This window comes from Tenrec ecaudatus, chromosome 9 (genome assembly GCF_050624435.1).
Source record: "Tenrec ecaudatus isolate mTenEca1 chromosome 9, mTenEca1.hap1, whole genome shotgun sequence".
Taxonomy (NCBI): Eukaryota; Metazoa; Chordata; class Mammalia; order Afrosoricida; family Tenrecidae; genus Tenrec; species Tenrec ecaudatus.
The window spans coordinates 155920149-155943236 of NC_134538.1; the positions used below are offsets into that span (position 1 = coordinate 155920149).

At 52.1% G+C, this 23088-nt stretch overlaps 1 protein-coding gene across 1 annotated transcript in view; it reads right to left on the minus strand.

Annotated features, from left to right (window-relative positions):
• The window catches only part of DGKI (diacylglycerol kinase iota), a 184346-nt gene that overhangs the window by 100644 nt on the left and 60614 nt on the right, over window positions 1-23088 (minus strand). Inside the window, exons 8-10 of the mRNA XM_075557402.1 lie at window positions 18487-18558; window positions 16085-16201; window positions 985-1059 (exon numbers count right to left, since the gene is read on the minus strand). Of these exons, the coding sequence (XP_075413517.1) occupies window positions 985-1059; window positions 16085-16201; window positions 18487-18558 (264 nt within the window). The remainder of the gene's footprint in view (window positions 1-984; window positions 1060-16084; window positions 16202-18486; window positions 18559-23088) is intronic.

The window sequence follows — 23088 nt, forward strand, 5'->3', positions numbered from 1 at the left end:
ACGCCTGGAACGGGGGAAGCGTCTCTCAGATGATAATCTGCCCCTGAGAAAGAGGCCATGCTTCTTTGACTTTACTCTCTCTACACGCTTCGCATTCCGCAAATGTCGTCCAGTATCCCCTTCATCATCGTGGTCCTGTCAACCTGCAAAGGGGCGCAGCTTAACCTGTCAATCAGGTCGCAGTTTGATGACCTATGCAGAGATAAATAGCTCACTGGAGGCCCACGCTGACTCTCTCTGGTTGTCTCCCTGTGAGACATTCCTGCTGACAGGCCACATGGAGCTAGGCTGATGGAGCCAGAGCCCTGGAGCTGGAGGAGCCACGAGGAGACCCACACCAGCGCTGAGATGCTTCCACCGCCACTGGATCCACAAGACTTTCTACCCACTGGCCTGTGATCTTCCTGCACTTGGTGTCATTCAGTGTTGGATGAGTCTGAAGGGGAATTTACAGAGTGGTATTGGACACGTGGGCTAATATCGGACTTATGGACTTGTTCTGGACTGGGCTGGGATGTTTTCTCAATATACAGTTACTATTTGAACTCACGCTCCTTCTTATACACACGAGTGTCTCTGCATTTGCTTCTCTAGTTAACCCGGACTAACACACTATTTAAGGGTGCCATTTGAATCGGCGATGAGGAAGGAAGGGGGACTTGGGGAGTAGGCAGTGAGGGCGGGAGGGGGAGGGAGAACTAGAGCTGAGAGTGTGACCCTGGGGTGGGGGCGGGGGCTCTAAGAGGGATGTGGGGTGACTGGACAACTCCCCTGGATGTGACCGAATCCCCAATGTGATTGATCTGCTCAGTCATATGATTATGTGCCAATAAACTGTTGTCAAAGGGAAAAAGAAGAGGACTGCCGTGCCGGGCAGCGTGTAGGAGCCCCACCAGCAGAAGCCGCTCGGCCACATGACGTGGCGTGGAGCCGGCTGGGAGAGGGAGGCAGGATGCCTTTGGGACGTGACTCGGAGACACTTACTTCCGCTCCTCTCTTGCTGGCTTTCCTCTTGAAGCTCGTCCTCTTCTTCTTGCGGTTGGAGGCCTTCAGCGAGTTCTGCAGGGAGAGAAGGCAGCCCTGAGGCGGGGTGGGGCAGCCGCCCCGAGGGTCCCCATGCAGACCGTGTGGAAGAGAAAGGCTGCGCATGCTGGCCCCCGCATGCGTCTCATGCGCTGACACTTCCAAGCCACTGCCCATGGGTGAAGCCACACACAGAGGTCGCTCAAGTGCTTCGGAGGGAGCGACTGACCCCCCCACACGGAGAGGCTGGGGGCTGCAAGCCCGGAGGCCCCCAAGGACTCACATCACAACACATGGTATACCTGCCAACCCTCCCAGTAAAAATGGAAGAATCCCAAACTCTCTGAGGGGCTCCAGTCTCCCGCCCAACCAGGTCCGTGTCCCGCCCCACCAAGTCCAAGTTCATCTCCTGGCATGGAGAGCACCTATGTGGAAATGTAAAAGAGGAGGTCGTTTTTCCATGCTTTCCTTCCCTCCGTTGGTTTGCTATTTTATAGGGACCTGATCTACTGGTAGCCAAAAAGACAACTCTGGATCCAGCCCCATGGAGTGTCGTGTGCACCCACCACGGATGTCTGGATTCTGAAATGCAGGGAAAAGACTCACCTTAAGGTACTTAATTCCAATAGGGTGGCAGCGTGGTACTTTTTCCCCCTGCCTACAGTCCCGTGGGCTGAAAGTCTTCCCTCCCCTGGTAACCCTCGTCTGTCTTATCTTAGAAATGCCTCAAACTTGCTGAAACACAGGGACCCCACCACCACCACCACTCAATGCCTCCGGCTCTCGTTTGTCTAGGGATTGTGAGCATAATGGAAGGGCTTCCTATCTCTCGCCACTGTTTCCTACGTGTACGACTGAGCTGGTCCCTAGAGTCCAATCTGCAGTCCGGAACAGTGACTACCATTTGAACCTCATTTGAGGTCAACGTTGACCCTTCCGTTTTCCTGGTTAGTGTACACGCTCTGATGGAAAGGAACCGTCTGGAAAGTACATGTCGGGAAGATGTTTTCATGAGCATTCTTTTCAGTGTGTATGCTACATTTTACACCTTTCTTGTGGCCTGTAAGTGACCCGAGGAATTGCAGGCCGCCTGCATGTTTCATATGATTGGTTTTGTTCAAAAAGACAACAGCAGTATAGATGTTGTTTGTGAACTGAAATGAGCCCCAACGCCTGTTTCTGTGGATGCCCCACTAGCTGGCTTCCTGATAAGCAGTCTCTCCCTTGCTCTGTTCCACTGGAGTGATTATTAATTGATCAAACTATAATCTGATCACTTAGATGATCAAATTACAGATTTGATTCCTCCAGGCTTTCAAGGAACAGGGTCACAGTCTCACAAACCACAACTGTGTGGTAACATCACTTAGCCATTTACGCCAATGCTTGGGGAAGGACCTCCCTCGAGAGGGAAATCCCAACTCACTGGCCGAAGGCAAAGCAAAACCAAACTTACTTCGTGAGGAATAAAAGTAACCATTTAGACTGTCATCTTCATGGCGGCAAGCTAGTACTAGCCACACAGGAGACACTTAACCAAGCGGGGAAAGTCTGAAATATGGGATTCTTTAAGAGTTCCCGTGAGCATTCACACAGGCAGTGTGGCGCCGTTGCTCCAGGTCTCTGAGTAGCTTTAAGACACTCAGTGTCGATGCTTCTACAGGACACAGAATTCTATTTCCCTTGAGCTCTCCAAACCAGCAAGATGCAAACAAGGTCGCTTCTACAGGACTTTTTGAGCAAGCAACACAAAACAAGATTGACTTGTGTGCCGTGCTCACCAAGGGCAAGAGAAACGTGCTGGGACAGCCCTCCGCACCCCCCACCCCCGCCCTCTCCAAGATTCCAAGGTCTTCTTCGGGTTCTCAGTTGTTTCACCGGAAAAGAGGAACCAGGAGCTTGTGTTCTAGACCACGGGGTAACGTGTGTCTCGACCACACTTCCCACGAAACGTCCCTGTCCAGGTGACCAAATTCTTGGTTGCTATCACGTCTCTCTCTCAGGGGGAGAGTCAATATTTCTGAGATCTTTGCGCTATCTCGATGACGCTCTGTGCCTGGAAGAGAAAGGTGAGGGAGGACGCGGGGCCTTCAGAAGTTTAATCTGGCAGGCACTGCTAAGCCAGGAGATGATTGGGAACGTCCAGGGGCAACATTGACATCTTTGATGCTGACCAGGATGCCTCACCCTGGCCACAGATCGGTGTCACGCATGGAGTTTCCAAAACTACCATTCAGGCCCCATTAATTCATAGTGAAAAGCTCCGGAGAGGAGGATTTCTCAAAGCCTACCAAGCAATGCTCATGAGTTCCCCCCCCCACCCGCCCCGTGGAGCAGCTCTGTCTGAAACAGCCAAGGGCAGTGTGGAGGACCCCGAGCTCGTGGCCCGGCACGACAAAGACGAAGTGAGGGGCCCGGGCTGTAGGGTTGGGCCGGCTGGGCATGGGCTGCAGAGGTTTTCCTCACTAGAGATTTTGAGCTTTCGAAGTGCCAGCTTCTCGGTTTTAAAAGGAAGACAGAAATACCTACCTCACAGTGAAGTTGAGGGGCTGGCATTCATCCCATAACAAACCCTTCAGTGAACGTGAGCTGCCTGGCTCCCGGCTACATGGGCAGAACATGAGCACAGGTGCCCGGCACAGAGTTGGCAGACAGGTGTTGGACGAGTGGGTCTGTATTATTAGGGCTCGCCACACCAACTAGACCTTCCTCGGTTTCCAGAAGGATCCTTGGGAATGCTGGCCTCCTCACTTTGGGGTTCATTGACGCAAGTACTTTTCCATGCGGCCCACGCTTTGGAAGAGGACTCGCTCACTGAATTCTAAGAGCTTGTCCCCGTATTTCCACAGTCTGACCATGGACCTCCACGGACCTCAGGGAATTCTGATGAGCAAGCCGTGTGGTAGACACGCACTAAGGCTAGGTTCCTGAAGACAGACAGACAGACAGACAACGCAGGCAAGGCACTGGACTCTGAAGAGGAGCAGACACACAAAGAGCTGTTGGTGACAGCGGAGCCGAGAATCAGCCATCCTGAACTCGGACGGCCAAGCCCAGTGCTGCCAAGATCTGCATTTATCCCGCGGACACCGCCATTGGCCAAGGCAAAGCGCACGGGTGGATGTACAGTACCTGGACCGTCTGTGACAACTCTGAGTCAGCTCCCAGCCCTAAGGTTAGTCAGAAGGCGATGGGCGAGTGGACCGGCACGCGGCAGCACACCTCAGTCTCCCTGAGGTTTCCTTTTGTGAACGCATCACGCGCATCTCTGTCTGAGAGTCTGCCTTCTTTAAGGTCAGTCCGTGTGGATGTGAAGGGAGGCTTGGGCTGTGCTTGGTCATGGCCTTGCTAATGCCCACTGCCTTTCACCCTGCCAGGGTCAGTGCCAGGGGAGGTGAACGTGGCGCCCTTAGCAAGAGCATCAAAGCTTTGTGAGAGAGGAATTACGAAGCAAGGTTGGAGGTGTGTTCGGGGAACATTTATTTAGTCCTTGTCTCAGGTTCTAAAGCAGCGGTTCTCAACCTTCCTAACGCCACAATCCTTTAACGCCGTTCCTCATGTGGTGGTGACCCCCCAGCCATACATTTATTTTCGTGGCTACTTCATCACTGCAACTTTGCTACTGTGATGAATCAGGCGACCCCTGTGAAAGGGTCGTTCGACTCCCCTAAGGGGTCACGACCCACAGGTTGAGAATCGCTGCCCTAAAACAAAGGCGTGCCTGTAACCAATGGTGACCAACCCTGGGATAAAAAGGGTTCCCTCTGCAAACTCAGCACTAGAAAGCAGTGCGAGGGGGTCCCATCCTCTGACCCCCACTGACCATATCCACCTCCAATATGACCTAGGAAACGATGAAAAGGAATTCTGCATCCTTGTACCAGGTGTCAGCATAGCATTACACACCCGCAGAAACAACCCCATCAACAAAACCCTAACCACAGCCGCAACTCCTTCCTGGGAGGTTGAAAAATACTCCTGGGAAAAGCACTCCACGGTGACAAACACTCAACTGCCTCCTATGTTCTCATCTCAAGGGAGCACCCAGGACTGAGCAATTCCAATGACAGACCAAGGAGCCCTGTGGCACAGTGGTTAAGCATGTGGCGGATAACTGAAAGGTCGGCAGTTCAAACCCACCCAGGGGTTCCGTGGGAGAATCCCTAGCCATCTACTCCCATAGGGATTACGGGCAGTTCTTTCCTGTCTCTCGAGGTCACTGAGAAGTCAACTATCAACTGGACAGTAACAGCAGGCCTGAGAAGACGTGTCATTTCCTGGCCTCGAGCTAATTCCTCCCTGTATCGCATACCTGACAAAATCTGGATGGACAACAGAGGAGAGGGGTGGTCTCTGCCCCTCAGCCTTGTTCCACCACAGCACTGAGACAGGAGACCGGAACAGAGAACACGCGTTCCGCACACGACAAGTCACCCTCAGCAGCTCCAACACAGGCACATTGGGCTGCATCCCTGTTCTAGCCCTTCCGAGATCCCTGGGCCAGAGGGCTCTCCGACACTTTCCACTGCCGGGTTTGGTGGGAAGCGGCTGCCCAGAGGTGTTTTTAAAATGCATGCTGCCCTCTGGTGGGAGCTTGTGGCACTGCAGGACTGAAGGAATGGGCATCCTCCCACCAACTCCAGCTCCTATGACTTCTGGGGGACATGTGTGCCCCATTCGTGGCATCAAAATCTGTACTGGCTCCAAATAATTCTTTTTATCGTTTCACTCGAAATGCCTTCTAGAAACACACGGTTTCAACAAAAGCACAAAAGAGAAAGGAAGGAGAGAGCAAGTCGGCCTTGAGCGAGTAGTTAACCGTTAGCATGATGGTCTGAGATGCCCACTGGCTTGTGGTGGCTCCAGGCCCAGCCATGCGCCAGCCCAGTGAATGGCTGCAGATTAGACTGCTGTGATGCTTCATTCCCACAGGCTGTTGTCTCAGACGTAGACCGCCAGGCCTTTCTTCCTAGTCCATCGTAATCTAGAAGGCCTGCTGGAACTGGCTCAGCATCACAGCCACACGGAAGTCTCTGCTCATAGGCCAGTGGTGGCCGTGCAGGAGGCACTCAGGCTGGGGATCGATCGAGGTCTCCTGCATGGAAGTCACAACGTCCCCCCACAGAACCAGAGCTACTTTTAGGACCTCGCTGCTTGAGTTCACCCCAAGTCATATTGACCGACTTTCCTGCGCTGTAAATCTTTATGGAAGCAGATAGTCTGGCTGTCCTCCCGAGGTGGGTTTGAACAGCTGACCTTGGAGTTAGGAGCTCAACACGTAACCCACTATGCCACCGTGACTCCTCCCTTTGGGATGGACAAAGGGGTCTTTTAGAGGATGCGTCATAGATGCCACGGATATCGGTGACATTTTATGAGCTCTCACTGGGGCTGCCATCTCTGCAGTTGAGTGGATTCAATTGAGCGGCATTTTAAAAGTCACCAGGGAGGTAATGGACTAGCCTAGGGAAAACCCACACACGTCGGCCGAGGGGTTGTTTAAAACAATAGAAACATCACAGATTGCCACCCACAGGTCAATCCAAACCTGCTGCTATCAAGTGGACCCCGACTCCTAGCGCCAAACCCCTACGGGGTTTCTGAGGCTGTGCATCTTCACGCGGAGAGAGCCTCCCCTGTCTCCGAGAAGGGGCAGGTGGGTGGAACTCAGGGACCCATCACCTGCTGCAGATGCGGTTGGGTTTATGAGCCATCTCCCGGCCCAATGTGTTTGGGCTAATATCAATTCCCCACCATCCCCGACTCTTTTTTTTTAACTAGGAAAGACAAACTTCAAGGCATTATGTGTATCATGATACCATTCACTGAAAACACATAAAAAGAGGTTCTGCCCCCTTTCTCCGGACGCCTCTCGATGTGGGCAAAGGCACGTAAAGGCTCCATGCCGATTTGTGACAAGCTGGCGAGGCTGGGAGAGGCTTCTCGTGTGAAATATTGGGGGAAAGGGCTTCCTTAGCTGGACATTTTAATCTTATGGGAGAGAGCAAGCACGTGCTACTAATTTGACAAATGAAACAATAAATCAAAGGATTAAAAACAAAAACAACACTGGGCATTACCATTCCTGCCAGGAAACTGGAATGTTCCAGCTCAATCCTGTTGAATCATTATAGCCTCTATCAAAAAGAATGATGGGGGATCCATTTTTCAAAGTCTTTCTAGAAGGTCATAGAAGCTCTTCGAGATTAGTAACAAAGGCGCAAAGCAATGACAGTTTAGAAAAGCCAGTGGATCCAGTGCAGAAAAAAAAATTTGTTCCCGCCCCCAAAAAAGGGTGTCTCATTACTCTTATCTTTGGAGAAAAGGTTTCTCACGGTCACTCTGATTGGTTTTCTACAACTTGATAGCTGCCCCCTCCCACTCCCCATCTCCATCCAAGAAAAAACAAAAACAAACCACGTAACACAGGTCCTGCTCCGTCAGCTCTGAATACTCGCACTGGCCCCTGAGCAGCTATACAGCTGTAACTGGTGCATCTGATCTAAAACATCCTCTCACACAGGGGCAGTGACACCTGGCCCAGGACATCACCCATGCCAGCTAATGGCATACTCCTCCCCGAGAGAAGCGTGCTGGCCATAATGTGAGGGACGAGTTAGCGGAGTGTTTGACCAATCGAGCAGGCTAATTTTTCAGTTGATAATTCTGTATGGTCCCCAAACGCTGTTCTAAAGATCCACATGGCCCTCGGTGGAGGGTGAAAAAAGATTGTTTCTCCCCACCTGCACCCCGACCTGCTCTAGCATTTCAATCCTGAGGAGGAGACACTAACATTTATCCAAAAACAGCCATCCACTTTAAAGACAAACAAGATTCCACCTTCGTTCCTGTGGTTCTCCTTTCATTTCGATCCCTCCCCACCCCACCCCACCCCATCATCTTTCAGGGAGCATCTAGGTCTCTGAAAATATCTACAAATAATGGGGCGAGGAAACATGGGGCCCCACCAAGGCCACCCTGCTTGCCCTTACTGTCAAGGCTTCCCATAGCTCCCAGTTCCACCCTGGGTCAGGGAGCCCCCGTCCCCTCAGAACCTGCCCCTGATGCGCAGAGAGGGAGCCCCCATGTGTGTTCACATGTAACACGCCCGTGTACATACAGTGTGCACACATGGAACATGTGCAGCACACGTGTGCGAGGGGGGTCGTGTGCGATGGGAGTGCAAGTTCGGAAGCTGGTGTCGACGGCCCCCCTCTGCCTGAGCGTGTTTTCCTGGCGTCGATGCAGCCAGGCACGTCTCGCTCCTTCCTTGGTTCAGAGCACCCAGGGAGGGCGCTGATCGGGCTGAATGCACGCTGCAGTTGTTGTTAGGGTTAGGGACCCATATGCACGACACGCTGCCCAGACCTGCGCCGTCCTCACAGTCCTTCTGCTGCAGCCACTGTGTCCATCCGTCTCGTCGAAGGCCTTCCTCTTTCTCGCCGCCCCTCGGCTTCACGGAACAGGAAGCCCTTCTCCAGGCACTGGTCTCTCCCGACAGTCTGTCCAGAGTATGTGAGAGCAAGGCTCGCCAGCCTCGCCTCCAAGGAGCACAGCAGGTTTCATCATCTTGTGTTGCAACTTCTGCCCGTCGACACCCTCTGCCCATCGACAGCCCCTGCGTCTTTGAGGCAGCGGCGCCTGTTCCATGCGGTCCCCTGTGACGCCAGGATGGGCATTGCTGGGACCCTGCTCTGAACGCCCACCGTGCTCTGCATCTTTAGTGGTCTCCCTTTTAGACAGACCAGCCCGCCTGACCTATTCTTCCCACCAGTCTGCATGCATGTCCCCAGAGATTTTCACTTCTGAAAAAGCACACCTTTCCACCTGTCAGAAAATGATTGTTTTAGCAAGGGCTTGGCACAGGGTGGGAACGTGCTTCCAGAACCCATGAATACCGCCCGGAGGTTTTTGGTTTCGATTTTCCCATTCTCTGCCTCCTCCCATTCCTCTGGCTCCTTCTCTAGTTTTCGTAGCATCTGCTTCACATAGCAATCGGGTTCAACTGTTCAATCCTGGTGAGATTTGTTCAATCGTTACCACATCAGTTTCAGAACGTCTTCTTCTCGTACCCACTGTTGTTAGCTCCCCTTTCCCCACCCACCCTCCCCTGCGATGCCCCTAAACGATCATCCATCCAATTACTGTCTTTATAGACCTCCCTCGCCAGGATTTCAGGCAGAAAAATCATACAAAGCACAAACAGGGGACAGAAAAACAAGCATGAAATGACCAACAAGGAATAAACTGAATGTAGAAAAAGCTCATTCAAAAAGAAAGCAGACAATTTGAAAAACTGAAACCCCTTTAACACGGTCGAGAGGCATCCAGCTGAGAAGCAACAAAGCCCACATGGAAGAAGCACACCAGCCTGTGTGACCACGAGGTGCCTAAGGGATCAGTTATCAGGCTTCAAAGAACAAAAAATCATATCATTGTAAATGAGGGTGAGTGCAGAGTAGGGACGCAAAGTTCATCTGTAGGCAACTAGACACCCCCTTACTGAAGGGTCATGGGGAGGAGACGAGCCAGTCAGGGTGAGGTGTAGCAACAACGAAATGTACAATTTTCCTCTAGTTCTTAAATGCTTCCCTCACCCCCCAACTATCATGATCCCAATTATACCACACAAATCTAGCTAGACCAGAAGATGTACACTGGTACAGATAGGAACTGGAAACACAGGGAATCCAGGACAGATGACCCTTCAGGACCAGTGGTATGAGTGGCAATACCAGGAGGGTAGAGGGAAGGTGGGGTGGAAAGGGGGAACCCATTACAAGGATCTACTTATAACCTCCTCCCTGGGGGATGGACAACAGAAAAGTGGGTGAAGGGAGACGTTGTCCGTGTAATATATGACAAAATAATGATAATTTATAAATTACCAAGGGTTCAGGAGGGAGAGGGGAGCAGGGAAGAAGGGGGGAAATGAGGAGCTGATACCAAGGACTCAAGTAGAAAGCAAATGTTTTGAGAATGATGATGGCAACAAATGTACAAATGTGCTTGACACAATGGATGGATGGATGGATTGTGATGAGTTGTACGAGCCCCCAGTAAAATGATTTTTTAAATGGTCAAGAGGAGATCAAAGAGGGGGCATCACATGCTGACCGGACTCCATCAGCCCTAATCACGTCCGCACTCTCTGTCTGCGAGCACAGCCTTCCACAATTTTGGTCTGCGTTCAGAGGGGATTCACCGGTGGCTTCACCCACGTGAGGACCCTGCAGCGGGATCTTGGGCTTCCACTGTCCATAGCCTTCGGCAAACAGGCATTCACAACTGAAGCCCTGCTATTGTCATTCATGCCTGTGGTCCCCATGGGTCACATCTGATTGGTCTTTGGACCTCCTACTGCACACAGCGGCATCTTCAAGTGTCCAATCACAAAGATGTTCAACACCATTAGCCACTGGATGGACAGCATTTAAAGAAGGGAGATTAAATAAGTACACCATTTAAACTACAAGATACCGCTGCACGGTTAACCAACATGGCCTGGGGGGGTGGGAATCTTGATAATGCCACAATCTGGTGATGATGTGGACAAAGCTGACCACGTACACATGGCTGGTGAGGTGGTGAAAAAAGCTGATGGTGCCCGGCTGTCAAAAGAGATAGTGTCTGGGGTCTTAAAGGCTTGAAGGTGAACAAGCGGCCATCTAGCTCAGAAGCAAAAAAGCCCACATGGAAGAAGTACACCGGCCAGTGCGATCACGAGGTGCCAAGGGACCAGGTATAAGGCATCATGCAAAAAAAACAACAACGATATAAGTGTGTGTATGTATGTGTATGTATATGTATACATATACCATATTAAATGAAGGGGGAAGTGCAGAGTGGAGACCCAAGACCCAAGTGTCGGCCAATGGAGATCCCCTCATAGAGGGGTTTAGGAGAGGAGATGGGTTAATTAGGGTACGAGGTAGTACCGATGAAGAACACAGCTTTCCCCCAGATCCTGGATGCTTCCTCCCCCCAACTACCATGATCCGAATTCTACCTTGCAGGGCTGGATAGGACAGAGGCTGTACACTGGTACATATGAGGGCTGGAGGTACAGGGAATCCAGGGTGGATGATACCTTCAGGACCAAGGGTGTGAGGGACGATGCTGGGAGAGTGGAGGGTGAGTGGGTTGGAAAGGGGGAACTGACTACAAGGATCCACATGTGACCTCTTCCCTGGGAGAGGGACAGCAGAGAAGGGGGGAAGGGAGACTCCAGATAGGGCAAGATATGACAAAATAACGATGTATAAATTACCAAGGGCACATGAGGGAGGGGGGAAAGGGGAGGGAGGGGGAAAAAAAAGAGGACCTGATGCAAGGGGCTTAAGTGGAGAGCAAATGCCTTGAGAATGATTGGGGCAGGGAATGTATGGATGTGCTTTATACAATTGATGTATGTATATGTATGGATGGTGATAAGAGTTGTATGAGTCCCTAATAAAATGTAAAAAAAGAAGAGGAGAAAAAAATGATTAGGGCAAAGACTGTACAGATGTGCTTTATACAATTGATGTATGTATATGTATGAACTGTGATAAGAATTGTATGAGCCCCAATAAATTGTTAAAATAAAATAAAATTTAAAAAAACATTAAAAAAAAAAGAAAGCAGCCTGGCAGTTTCTTAAAAATCTCAACACACAGTGGTCCTGTGCTCTTGGAAACCCAAACTCACGTTCACGCAAAAGAATATAAGGAACATCTATTACTTATAATAACAAAAAACTGAGCAAGCCAGAGGTACTTTGATGAAATGAGGCTGAACAGCTTATAAACAAAACAAAAAATCCACCTTGATCACCCCGTATCAAGGGATACACAAACAGCCCACTGCCTTTGGAGTGGATTCAGGCTCAGACGACACTCTAGGGCAGGGTAGAGCTGCCCTGTGGGTTTCTGAGATCGTCACTCTTTACAGAAGAAGAGAGCCTCACACTCGCCCGCGGGGTGGCTGGTGGGTTCAAGCCGCTGCCCTTTGATTAGCAGCCAAGCAGACCCCACTCGGTCACTAGGGCTTGTTGTACCCAAAAATACTGCTCAGCATAGAGGGGCAAACAGTCAGTACACATGCCCAACTGACTGAATCCCCAAGAGAGTCGCGCTTGGTAACAGAAGCCAATCCCCAAACGACACGATATCATGCGCGTGGCATTGTTGGCATGGGAGTCCACTCGGTTTACACTGCTAGGCACCCTGTGAGACATAGGAGACCCCCTGAGACAGAGGAGACCCCCTGAGACAGAGGAGACCCCCTGAGACAGAGGAGACCCCTGAGACACAGGAGAACCCCTGAGACAGAGGAGACCCTTGAGACAGAGGAGACCATGTGAGACAGAGGAGACCCTGAGACAGAGGAGACCCCGTGAGACAGAGGAGACCCCCTGAGACAGAGGAGAACCCTGAGACAGAGGAGAACTCCGTGAGACAGAGGAGACCCCATGAGACAGAGGAGAACCCCGTGAGACAGAGGAGACCCTTGAGACAGAGGAGACCCCCCTGAGACAGAGGAGAACCCCTGAGACAGAGGAGAACTCCGTGAGACAGAGGAGACCCCGTGAGACAGAGGAGAACCCTGTGAGACAGAGGAGACCCCCTGAGACAGAGGAGACCCCCTGAGACAGAGGAGACCCCTGAGACAGAGAACTGCCCTGGGCTCCCAGTCTGCCGTCTTCATAGCAGTGATTGTCAGCAGGCTCTTCCCTGTGGGACCTAAGCCACCAACCTTCCAATGAACAGCCACCTGGGCTCCTCTCGGATACACTCCTGAAATGATGTTGCAGGGAAACGCAGACTGCTGTCTGCTTGTCAGGGGCACAGCGGCTGCTGGGGCAGGAGGGAAGTGGGCGTGGCAGCAAAAGGTAGACATGAGGGGTCTTTGTGGGGAGAGGATATTCTAGATTTGGGGGGTGTGCCCCAGTCATTACCGGACTGTGGTGTTGGTCCACACATCTACAAGACGGTACCCAGGGAAGAAAGGAGGTAAAGACGACATGGGATACCCGTCTGTACTCTTTCTTACACCTGCAGGCAAAATTAAACGCTCAATTCATCAAAAGGAAAAAAAGGGGGTGGGCAGAGAAGAAACAATAGGAGACAAGTCAGTGGCTGTGGAAGAATTCACTACAATCCTGCCACTTTGGATGCAGAAACTTTTTATAATGATTTTTTTTAAGCGCTAAGGCAACATAAAATTTCTCCTTCCATGTGAAAGGCCACTTTCTGTTCTTCCTGACCGGTCTGCCTCCTGATGGAAAAGCTCACACCACATGCTTGTCGGTTGTATCTTTGTGAGACGTGTTTTGTTAGTTTGGGGTTTTCTTTTAATCTTTGCATTGTGAGTTGGGTGAGGTTGATGGACCAGGTCAGTCTCCCGGGTGACAACTCGTTTACATTTTGCTTCGAGTCTTTCATCACGATCCCTTGAAGTCGCACCCTGAATGCAACTTCCTCATCCCCTTCCGCCTTCTTTCTGGATCCTTCTGGACGATGCCCTCAGCGAAGGCCACCCTTCAGAGCTGAACTGACAGATTTCTCAGAAGGTGTGCATACCTCCCCCAGGTTATTGACCCCCTAATGGACCTGTGTATTCTTTGGCTGAAAATGTAGCCCTTGGAGAGAGTTCATTTCCGGATCTGCAGGCTGAGTAGGGGCCACAGCCTCAAGGGTTCCACCAGCCTCTATCCAACCGGTATCCAAGCTGGTATTACGTGTGCTTTGGAATTTGGTGGCACCTTTTCCTGAGAAGCTATTTCTACTTCTAGCCCTGCTGCTACTTGAGAATAAAATTCACGGAGACCAAAACTCCCCCACAGTCAGACCTGTGCTACCGTGTGCTCTCCGCTACACCCCCTCCTCCGAAATGTCTTCGATCCACAGGTCTCACCAGGAGTGTGGCTTTGGAGACAGCGCCCTTGCTCCTGTCAAGCTCATGCCTGGTGCCCCCTCTCTTCTGTGGGGGTTCACACCCTCTCTGTCTCTGCAGCATGGTTCATGAGGCTCTTCCGGAACTTTCCCTACGATGTCTACAAGGTGTCTCAGGAAGGATCCTGAGTTGAATGCTAATGCTTTGCATTAGCCCCTGATACAGTCTCGATTTCAGTTAAAAAGGGGAGAGGGTGGGCCCTGTGGCTTTAGCAAAATGAACATTTAAGGTAGTGGCCAGGAAGAGATTTCTGGATTTCGTGAGGGGAAAACGAAAAAAAAAACACAAACAAGCTGCCGTGAGGTTAAAATCGAGCACCTTGTCATTTGCTTGACCCTTTTAAAAATTGTCCTGGTTTTTAGTATTTCCATTTGCTCTTTGACTGGGCTTTCCCTCCTTTTTACTTTATTATTGTCGTTCCTGTTCTTGACTCTTGGCTTGCCGTCTCTGTCTGCATTTCGGGCTCTGGAACCCAGGAGGGGTGGCTCTTCAGACAGTAACGGGATAAGTGGCTCATTGGGGGTACAGCAGGGTGGGGCATGAGTGGCTCATTGGGGGTACAGCAGGGCATGGTAAGAGTGGCTCACTGGGGGTACAGTAGGGTGGGGCATGAGTGGCTCATTGGGGGTACACAGGGTGGGGCTGAGTGGCTCATTGGGGGTACAGTAGGGTGGGGCATGAGTGGCTCATTGGGGGTACACAGGGTGGGGCTGAGTGGCTCATTGGGGGTACAGTAGGGTGGGGCATGAGTGGCTCATTGGGGGTACACAGGGTGGGGCATGAGTGGCTCATTGGGGTACAGGAGGGCGAGGCATGAGTGGCTCATTGGGGGTACACAGGGTGGGGCATGAGTGGCTCGTTGGGGGTACACAGGGTGGGGCATGAGTGGCTCGTTGGGGGTACGGCAGGGCAGTTGGGGGCCAGCGTGAAGTGCTCATAACAAGGAGCACAAAAGAAGACAGTTCTAAAATTGGTTGTGGTAATGATGGTACAACTCTTCTTGATACGGCTGAATTACTGAATTGTATGATATTTGCATTATGTCCCAATGAAACTGCCTATAGAAATGAGAGAAGATGAAACAAAGCTGAATTGCTGGATGGATTTGGTACTCAGGCTGAGCTGGGCCACAGCGGACATGACCCAAAGCCCACGGGACGACGCGTGGCTTGCCTTGCCACCTTGGGCAGCTCACGGGCGTGTGGTTGTTGGGTGTAAACGAAAAGGACCAGACCCCCCAGTTTTGTGGGTGTTGACAGCAGACTTGCCTCCAGAAAAGAGTTCCCAAGAGCTCCCCTGCATGATTCAAAGTTAGTCCTAAACCTTACTCATGAACGGAGTCTAAACGTTACACAGAACACACAGAATGTCCGTCCAGTTTTCAACAGAGCTGAGTCAACGAGAATGAACAGTGGCACCTGCAGAACCATCTGAAGTGCGGCTTCCGTACCCCTGAAAGAGATGAGGGCCAGGAAGCCTTCCTCAGGTGCCTGTCCCTCCCATTGGAAAATGTGTCCTCCTGGAACTTGCTGTCCAGGGTGGGAAGTACAGAGTGGAAGCCTTCTCTCACAAAGGGGGTGACCTCATCAAGACCCCCCAGAATTCTGCCACAGAGACTCCGAGGATGTAATGTACAGTGAGGAGAAATCACAGAGCGCTCTGAGACAGTAAGAGGGCCGCTTCTACTTCTGCCTGAAGAACAGGGTGCTGCTCTCTGTGGCGGGCTCTGAGAGGCTAGGAAGGCCGTGATCCCTGGCAACGGGCTGCCTTTTGGGTTGGCAGTGGCGGTGGTCTCAGCCACCAAGGTCAGGTGCACAGCCTGCCCGCCACTGGTACCCTGGGTGGAGAGAAAGGATCGGGAAGACTTTGTGCGCCACCACGAGCACTTCTGGAAGGTTCTTGCAAAGAGGCTGTAGTTTCGCCAGGGTGTGCCTGGCTCCATGAGACAGCCAAGCCTGGAGAGGTGATGGGCTAGTGGGGTGCAGTCCAGGAGCTGGGGGCAGGATTGCGGGGAGAGGGCGCCATGGCCCAGGAGCCAGAGACTGGAAGAGGGCAAAGTGGGTGCAGCAGACAGCAGCAGGCCCTTTCCCTGCTCGCATGGCAGCACCAGGGTCCCGGCAGTTACCTGAGGTTTCTTCACCTTAATGATCCAGGTGGGTGGGATGATAACAGCCGCGTGCGCCCCCAGGGAGCAGGGTTCCTCGATGTGGTGCAGCATGAAGCAGGTCACCTTGTTGTGAAACTGAAGAGGAAGAGAGGCCAGTGACCGGCGAGGCTGCGAGAGGGGTGAGCGCCCACAGAGACAGAGGTGCACTCGGAGCACGGGTTCATTCAACGTGAACCAACCTAATATCAGCATGCCCATGGACATGCACATGAACACCCACACACAGACACACACGTACACTGAAGGCAAGCATCTCTCCTGGCGGCCCATCCAGCCCCAGAAGCTTAGGGGCCCAAGCTCACAGGCATCCCATTTTACAAAATAATCAGAATTAGGAGCAGATCACCAAGGAGGACAGGGCCTGCTAGTGTCTTTCAGACTCTTCCTGGGGAAACGCACATCACGGTGCTGGGATCTAAGGAGTCTGGGGTCCTACCAATTCTCACCCTTGCCCACACCTGTGGTGTTGTCTGCCTCACCCAGGGCGTGGACAGGGTTGACTGGGAAGGAAGGTGGGACGGGCGCTACGGTCATCCTCAGGCTCTCATCTTTGTACCCATAACTCTTGCCCTGGCGGTCCGTCTGGGTCGGGGACTCGAGAAAGAAGCAGGCTCTCCCCACAGACGGAGTCCTGGGGGCTACGAGTGGAGCTGCTAACCCCAGCAGTTCGAGACCACCCTCCCTAACTCCTTGGGAGAAAGATGGGGCTTTCCACTCCATGAAGAGTTAGCACCTCGGACACCCACAGGGCCAGTTCCACCCTGTCCTACAGGGCCCCGAGGAGTCAGGATGAATTGGAAGGCAGTGAGTTTGAGTTTGGGGGGTAGGGTGCTGAAGCAGGGCATTGGTCTCTCTGGAGGGAAGCAGAGAACACAGGAATGGTGTCTGCCGGGGTGATGTCTACAGTGCCATGAATTCAAGATCACGGAGTCCCTACTTACTGCTGACAAGTCATATTGAGCACAGTAGATACGCACTGGTGTTAGGGACTCAGTGTGAGTCCCCGCGGTGCCACCAGGGGCCTGGGACCAAGTCCATTTCCAGTCACCGCGATGACAGTACACAGCAACACTGCTCTCCTGCTGGTGACCGTTGACACTGGCCTTCCACCCAGTCGCCCACTGTCGAGTGTTCGTCAGAGTGGCTTTTGGAAGTTAAGAGCGACTTCCACTTCAGTGATATGGAAGGTATCTCCTTTACAGGGACAAGAGGGACGGGGCAGCGCTTGGGACGATCCCGTGGGATCAGCAGGCATGAATTAGGCCTGTGTCAGGACAACGGGAGAGTGAGGCCACTCTGTTAGACTGCCATGGACGAGCCACTGTGTCTTCACCTCGCTGTGATCTAATTAGGCAAGCATAAGATAAATAAGGAACAGAATAATTGGTCTGCAAACAATTAGATCGACCAGACCAGGAAAAGGTTGCTCTGAGTGCCATGCTTAGCAATTTTCCTGTATTTGGCTCAGGCAATTCCAACAACCCCCGTGGGTGCACGATCATTGCATTTCTGAAATGGCGAGGATCCTGGAGACTGGCTATCTCAGCTATTGCCCTTTATCCCCGACTCGTGTGCAACGGGAAAGCTACCTGGCATGAGCATGGCTGTAGAGCCTCTGGGTGGAGGAGGAGATTTAGCCAGGGGAAACCCAGCTCCCAGCCTTCAGTCTTCCCGTGGAGGACAGTGGGCCTCGTACTTGTTTGCTGTATGACAGTTACCCTGGACGGGACGGCCGGTGTGCATCAAAGCCATCGCCGCTTTGCTCGAGTGCTTGTCGGACTGCTGGTCTCGTGGAAGACACCTTCCGCAAGGTGGGGTCTCTGATACGTGGATCTGACCAGAGCCAGTCCACACACAGTGAAAAGCCACTCCTTTGTCGTGTTGTCTACAGATCAATGGAGAGAGAGTATATATCTGGGGGCACCTTAACTTGGGGGGCAGTGTCCATGACAGCAGGGTCCTCAGATGGTGGCGCACAGGATGCTCGGAGTCTATGGTTTTTCCCAGTCTTTCTTCTTCCAAAATTGTGTCACAGATACATCTATAAGTCACTCCCACCTGACCAAAACTAAACAAACACCTTGCCACTAAGTCAAGTCGCTCAGAGCCACCCTGGAAGGCAGGGTAGAGCGGCTCCTGTGGGCATCTGAGGCTGTGGCTCTTTGCTGGAGTAGAAAGCCGTGTCTTTCTCCCGTGGACTGGGTGGTGGTTTGGAGTGTGTCTATAGATTACTCCTACATCAGAAAGGTCATATGCTGTGACGGTAGCCCTCTGCTCACAGACAACCCAGGCTGTGGCCTAAGCTTATCGTACACAATGGGGTGGGACCCCACCTTGCTCCGCTGCACCCCCAGACTTACCGCCTGCTTGCACCACGAACAGCTGATTGCCACAATCTCCTTGCTGTGGAAGGTGAACTTTTGCTGGAAGCCCTGGGGGTTAAGACAAGGATCAGAGCATTTAAGATCTCCCCAAATGCAGGAGTGCAGCATCCTTGACGAGCCCTCCCCAAGTGCAGTGCCGCGAACGAGGTCAGGAGTGTCGGCCAGCACAGACCAGGAGCAAACACAAACGCCAGGCCAGGCAGCACATCGTTCCCCTCCACCAGGCCAAGCGCTCCTACACTTGACTCACCAGGTGTGCAAAGGAGAGAGGAGGTACTGGGATAGCCTGTAGCCGGTAACAGGTACGCCAGGCCAGACAGAAAAGGATGTAGCTCTGGTTCATTCTTATAATAAGGCATGGGAAGCTACCATTAGCTGCCATGGCACTATAAAACAAGAGCCCTCTGTGGTAGTGACACCATCTGGTGTCAACTTGCGAAGGGGTGGAGTCCAGCCTGTCAATCAGGTTGCAGCTTGATGACCTCATTTGGAGGCGCCACAGAGACGAATAGCTCACTGGAGGCCAGATACACAGAGACTCTCTGCTTCATCTTCCTGCTGACAAGACACATGGAGATACACTAGAGCCCTGGGGCTGGAGGAACCATGTGGAGACTGTGCCAGTGCTGAGATGCTTCCACTGCCACTGGAGCCACAAGACTTCCCACCCACTGGCCTGTGATCTTCCTGCATTTGGCATCATTGCACGTGTTGCGTGAGTCTGAAGAGGAATTTATAGACTGGTATTGGGCATATGGGCTAATATCATTCTTACGGACTTCATCTGGACTGGGCTGGGATGTTTTCTCAATATACAATTTCTGTTTTATATAAATCATTTTCTTTTACACATGAGTGTCTATGGATTTGTTCCAAACATACCATCCAAGTCTCTGTACAAATGAAGTGTCTGAGAAGCCAGGAAGAGAGACAGTCAATGTTGAGGACAGAGCACCAAGGAGGTCAGTGCTGGGAGATGTCCAAGGCGGTGACTGCATTTGAGCTCTTCCACCAGCCCTCGGGGCATGTCTGCACTACAAAACACGAGCTATCCTTTTTTTTTTTTTTTTAGCCAGTGAGCAGTAGCGAGATTAATGACATGGAACTGTCATACAGGAACAAACAAGACTTTTTCAGTAGAAACAAAGGAGATTCTGAAGAACTGCCAGAGAGAGATCAGGAGGCATTTTCTGCCTTCTTGTTCAGAACTGTGTTGAGTTCCCCCAAAATAATTGTCAACTTGGTTAAACCATGATCCACAGCGTGACTTCATTATCGTCCATTTTGTGATCTGATGTAATTATCCTCTGGGTTCTAAATCCCAGCCTCTGTGACGTCAATAAGGCAGGGCTGGAGGGAGTTCATGTCGTGGGTAAGGCCTTGGGTTGCTAATGCTAGGTCCGCAGTCTGAAACCACCAGTCCCTCTGAGGGAGAAAGGGGAGGCTTTCTGCTCCTGTAAAGAGCTACCTTCTTGGAAACCCACTGGGGCAGTTCTGCCCTCTCCTACATAGGGCTGCTGTGAGTGATCATTGACTCTCTGCAGTGAGGCTTTGCAGAGGCAGGTATGTGAACGAGGCAGGGCACACTCTATAAGATTAGGCTGTAACTTGAGTCTACCTGTTTTGAGATGCAGAAGAGAATAAATGAGTGAACAGAGATCGGAGGGGGCTCAGTACCACCAAGAGAGAAGAGCCAGGAGTGAGGCGGAATCATTAGGCCCAAGGTTCCTATGCTAAGAACCTTCTAGACCCAGGGAAAGCTTGACACCAAACACACAGATCTCTCAGGGATGCGGAGCCCACAGACATTAATAGGAAGGAAGGACTTTCCCCCAGAGCAGACAGAGAATGCAAATCTTCCCCAGAGCCAGCACCCTGATTTCAGACTTCTGGCCTCCTCAGCAGTAAGAGAATAACTGTCTGTTTGTGAAAGCCACCCTCTTTGGGCAACTCTGCTAAAGCAGAGAGCGCCTCCATAGCTTCCTGCCTGTGAAATCTACATCTAACCAAACCAAAGCCAAGCAGCCACAGAGGATTTGTAAAGGTGGCTTTGTGACGGGATCAAAAGAGAACAAAGAGATGCAACAAGTCTATGTCCAGCTGATTTGGGATGAAAAAAACAGATGTCTATGTTATTAAAGAGTATCCAGGTGGCATCTCTGCACCCCCTTCACTCCTGGCATTGGTAGTTTCCTACAGATACTGATAGTTCAGAAATTCCTTCCTGAGCCTCCCTCCTCTCCTGCCTTCCTCATGTTCAGCTTGCCACCCCTCCCCCCAACCTCTCCCCGTCTCCCATGTGGGCACAAGGCTTTGGGGCTTCCTCTCAACATCAAACAGCTGGATTTGGAAAACATCGTGGGCAAACATCCCCTTCCACAGCCAGTAACAACATAACGACAGCTCCCAGGTGTCTGGAGAGTTAAGAAGGCTGGCCCAGGGCTTCTGTCTGCTGCTGAGAGAGCTCCGGGCAAGGTTGGGCCTGGGCTAGGAACTTGGTCTCAGGGAAGGTACCTGCTGACCCTGAACAGCTAAGATTCCCTCCTTGGGCCTCAACAGTTTTCCCAGACAGCTCAGTGTGGGCTGGCCCCAGATGTCTTGCTGGGAAGCTGGAAGTGTGGTATGTGTCAGGCAGAGGTCCCCGTGTGACCAGGCCCCCAGGAAGGCCCTGGGTTGCGAGTCACTGATGAGCGTCCCTGGTGGGCCTCCAGAAGTCTTTCCAGTGGCAAGAACTCCTAGACGCGTTGTTCCAATTGTACTTTACCCTTCTGGCACTTTCGCCCTTGGCTGACCTTGCTGTGTATCCTTTTCTTGAAACCTACTGTGGCCTTAAGAGCTCCACAGCTGAATCACTGAGTCAGGGACCTCTCTGCAAGACCCTTGTTTGCTCTGCCCCCTCCGCCGCCGACGGGCTCGCCTCCCCAGCAGAGAGCACCCTCATGCCAAGACTTCACCCACCCCTGCATTGGTGTAGTAGCAGGTCTGCGGCCCAAAAGTCCATCCATTGCTGGCTGGGCCAAGGAACACCCCATAGTCCCATCACCCACTTTGTCCCGAGAAGACAGCAAGAGCTTACAGAGACCACCCCACACCCTGGGTTACAGTTTCCGATCATTTCAAAGATGATGCACACACGTCACAACTTGAGCTAAGGGGACCAAGCCAAATCATCACATAGGATTCCCCAGAGAATTTCTTCATCAGCCTCTCACTACTCTTCTTGGGCTGAACCAAAAAGGATGAGTGGGGGCTTTCTCTGGAGCTGGCACAACAGTGAGGGGATGGCTGTGTGCCCGGGCAAACGGGAAGCCCGTGTGCAGTGCTCCAGGGGAGGGACCCCACTCCTGGGCCCAAACCTCTGTGTCCTAGAACTCTGATGGCCCTCCCTCAACTCTTTGTCTGATCCTGGGCACCGCCACTGGGTAAAAGGCTGCTTTTCTCAAATGCCTGTCTCCAGCTGCAACACATCTGCAGACTGGTGCTTCCCAGTGGGAATCACAGCTGCAAGGCCCTGTCTGTGTGGGGAGGGGCTGGTTCTGTGAGGAGGCAAAGCACCAGCGGTGGGGAAGCAGTATGACAAGATTAAGGGATGTCAGTCTTGGTGAGATTTCTGAAGCCCCTGGTTGGCCCCAAGAGACTGGCTGTGTGCTGCATCTCTCTGCTAAGGCTGTTCCCTCAATCCCACCTGACACCTGAAATGCCTACCCCATGTCACATATCTGAATGTCACCGCCACTAGGAGCCCTGGTGACACTTTGGGCTAGGCATTGGGCTGCTAACCCCAAGGTCAGTGGCTCAAGCCCACCAGCCACTCTCTGGGAAAGAGATGAGATTGTCTACTTCGGTACGCATGTACAGTCTCTGAAACCCTATACAGAGTCACTTTGGGTCACTCTTGACTTGGAGACAGTGGGTTTCAGGAGCTCCTATTGTGGGCTAGGCATTGGGCTGCTAATCCCAAAGTCAGTGGTTCAAGCCCACCAGCCACTCCATGGGAGTGAAAAAGAGGCTGTCTACTTCCGCCAAGAGGTACAGCCTGTGACACCCTCCACAGGTCATGATGGGTTGGAATAGACCCAGAGGCAGTGGGTTTGGGGTCTGTTCTTGTTGTTTGGTCTTCCAACACCCCTGAAGTGTGTGGTGATCTTTTCTCCTGACCATCTGATCTCACGGGCACCCCCTCAGCACCAGTGGGGACAAGCCAGCTGCCCCGGAGCCTACCCTCATTTGTGGCAGCCCTGGTGTGACGAGAGAGCGGCACTCCCTTGGGCTGTCAGTAGCTGCTGTTCTCAAGGCAGATCTCCAAGCCTTTCCTCCGAGGGTCTTCTAAGTTGACTCAAATCACCAACTTCCTGGTTAGTAGTTAAGCTTCTTAACCATTCACGTCTCCCAGGGTTCCAGATAAGTGACTTTGTAATACTGTAACCTGTACTGCACCCAGGCCAGGGGTGTGTGTGTGTGTGAATATTTGCTTTCCAGCTACACGCGGGGTTGCTAGCTGCAAGGTCAGCAGTTCAAAACCACCAGCCAGCTCCATGGGAGAAATATGGGGCTTGCTACTTCGATAAAGAGTTACAG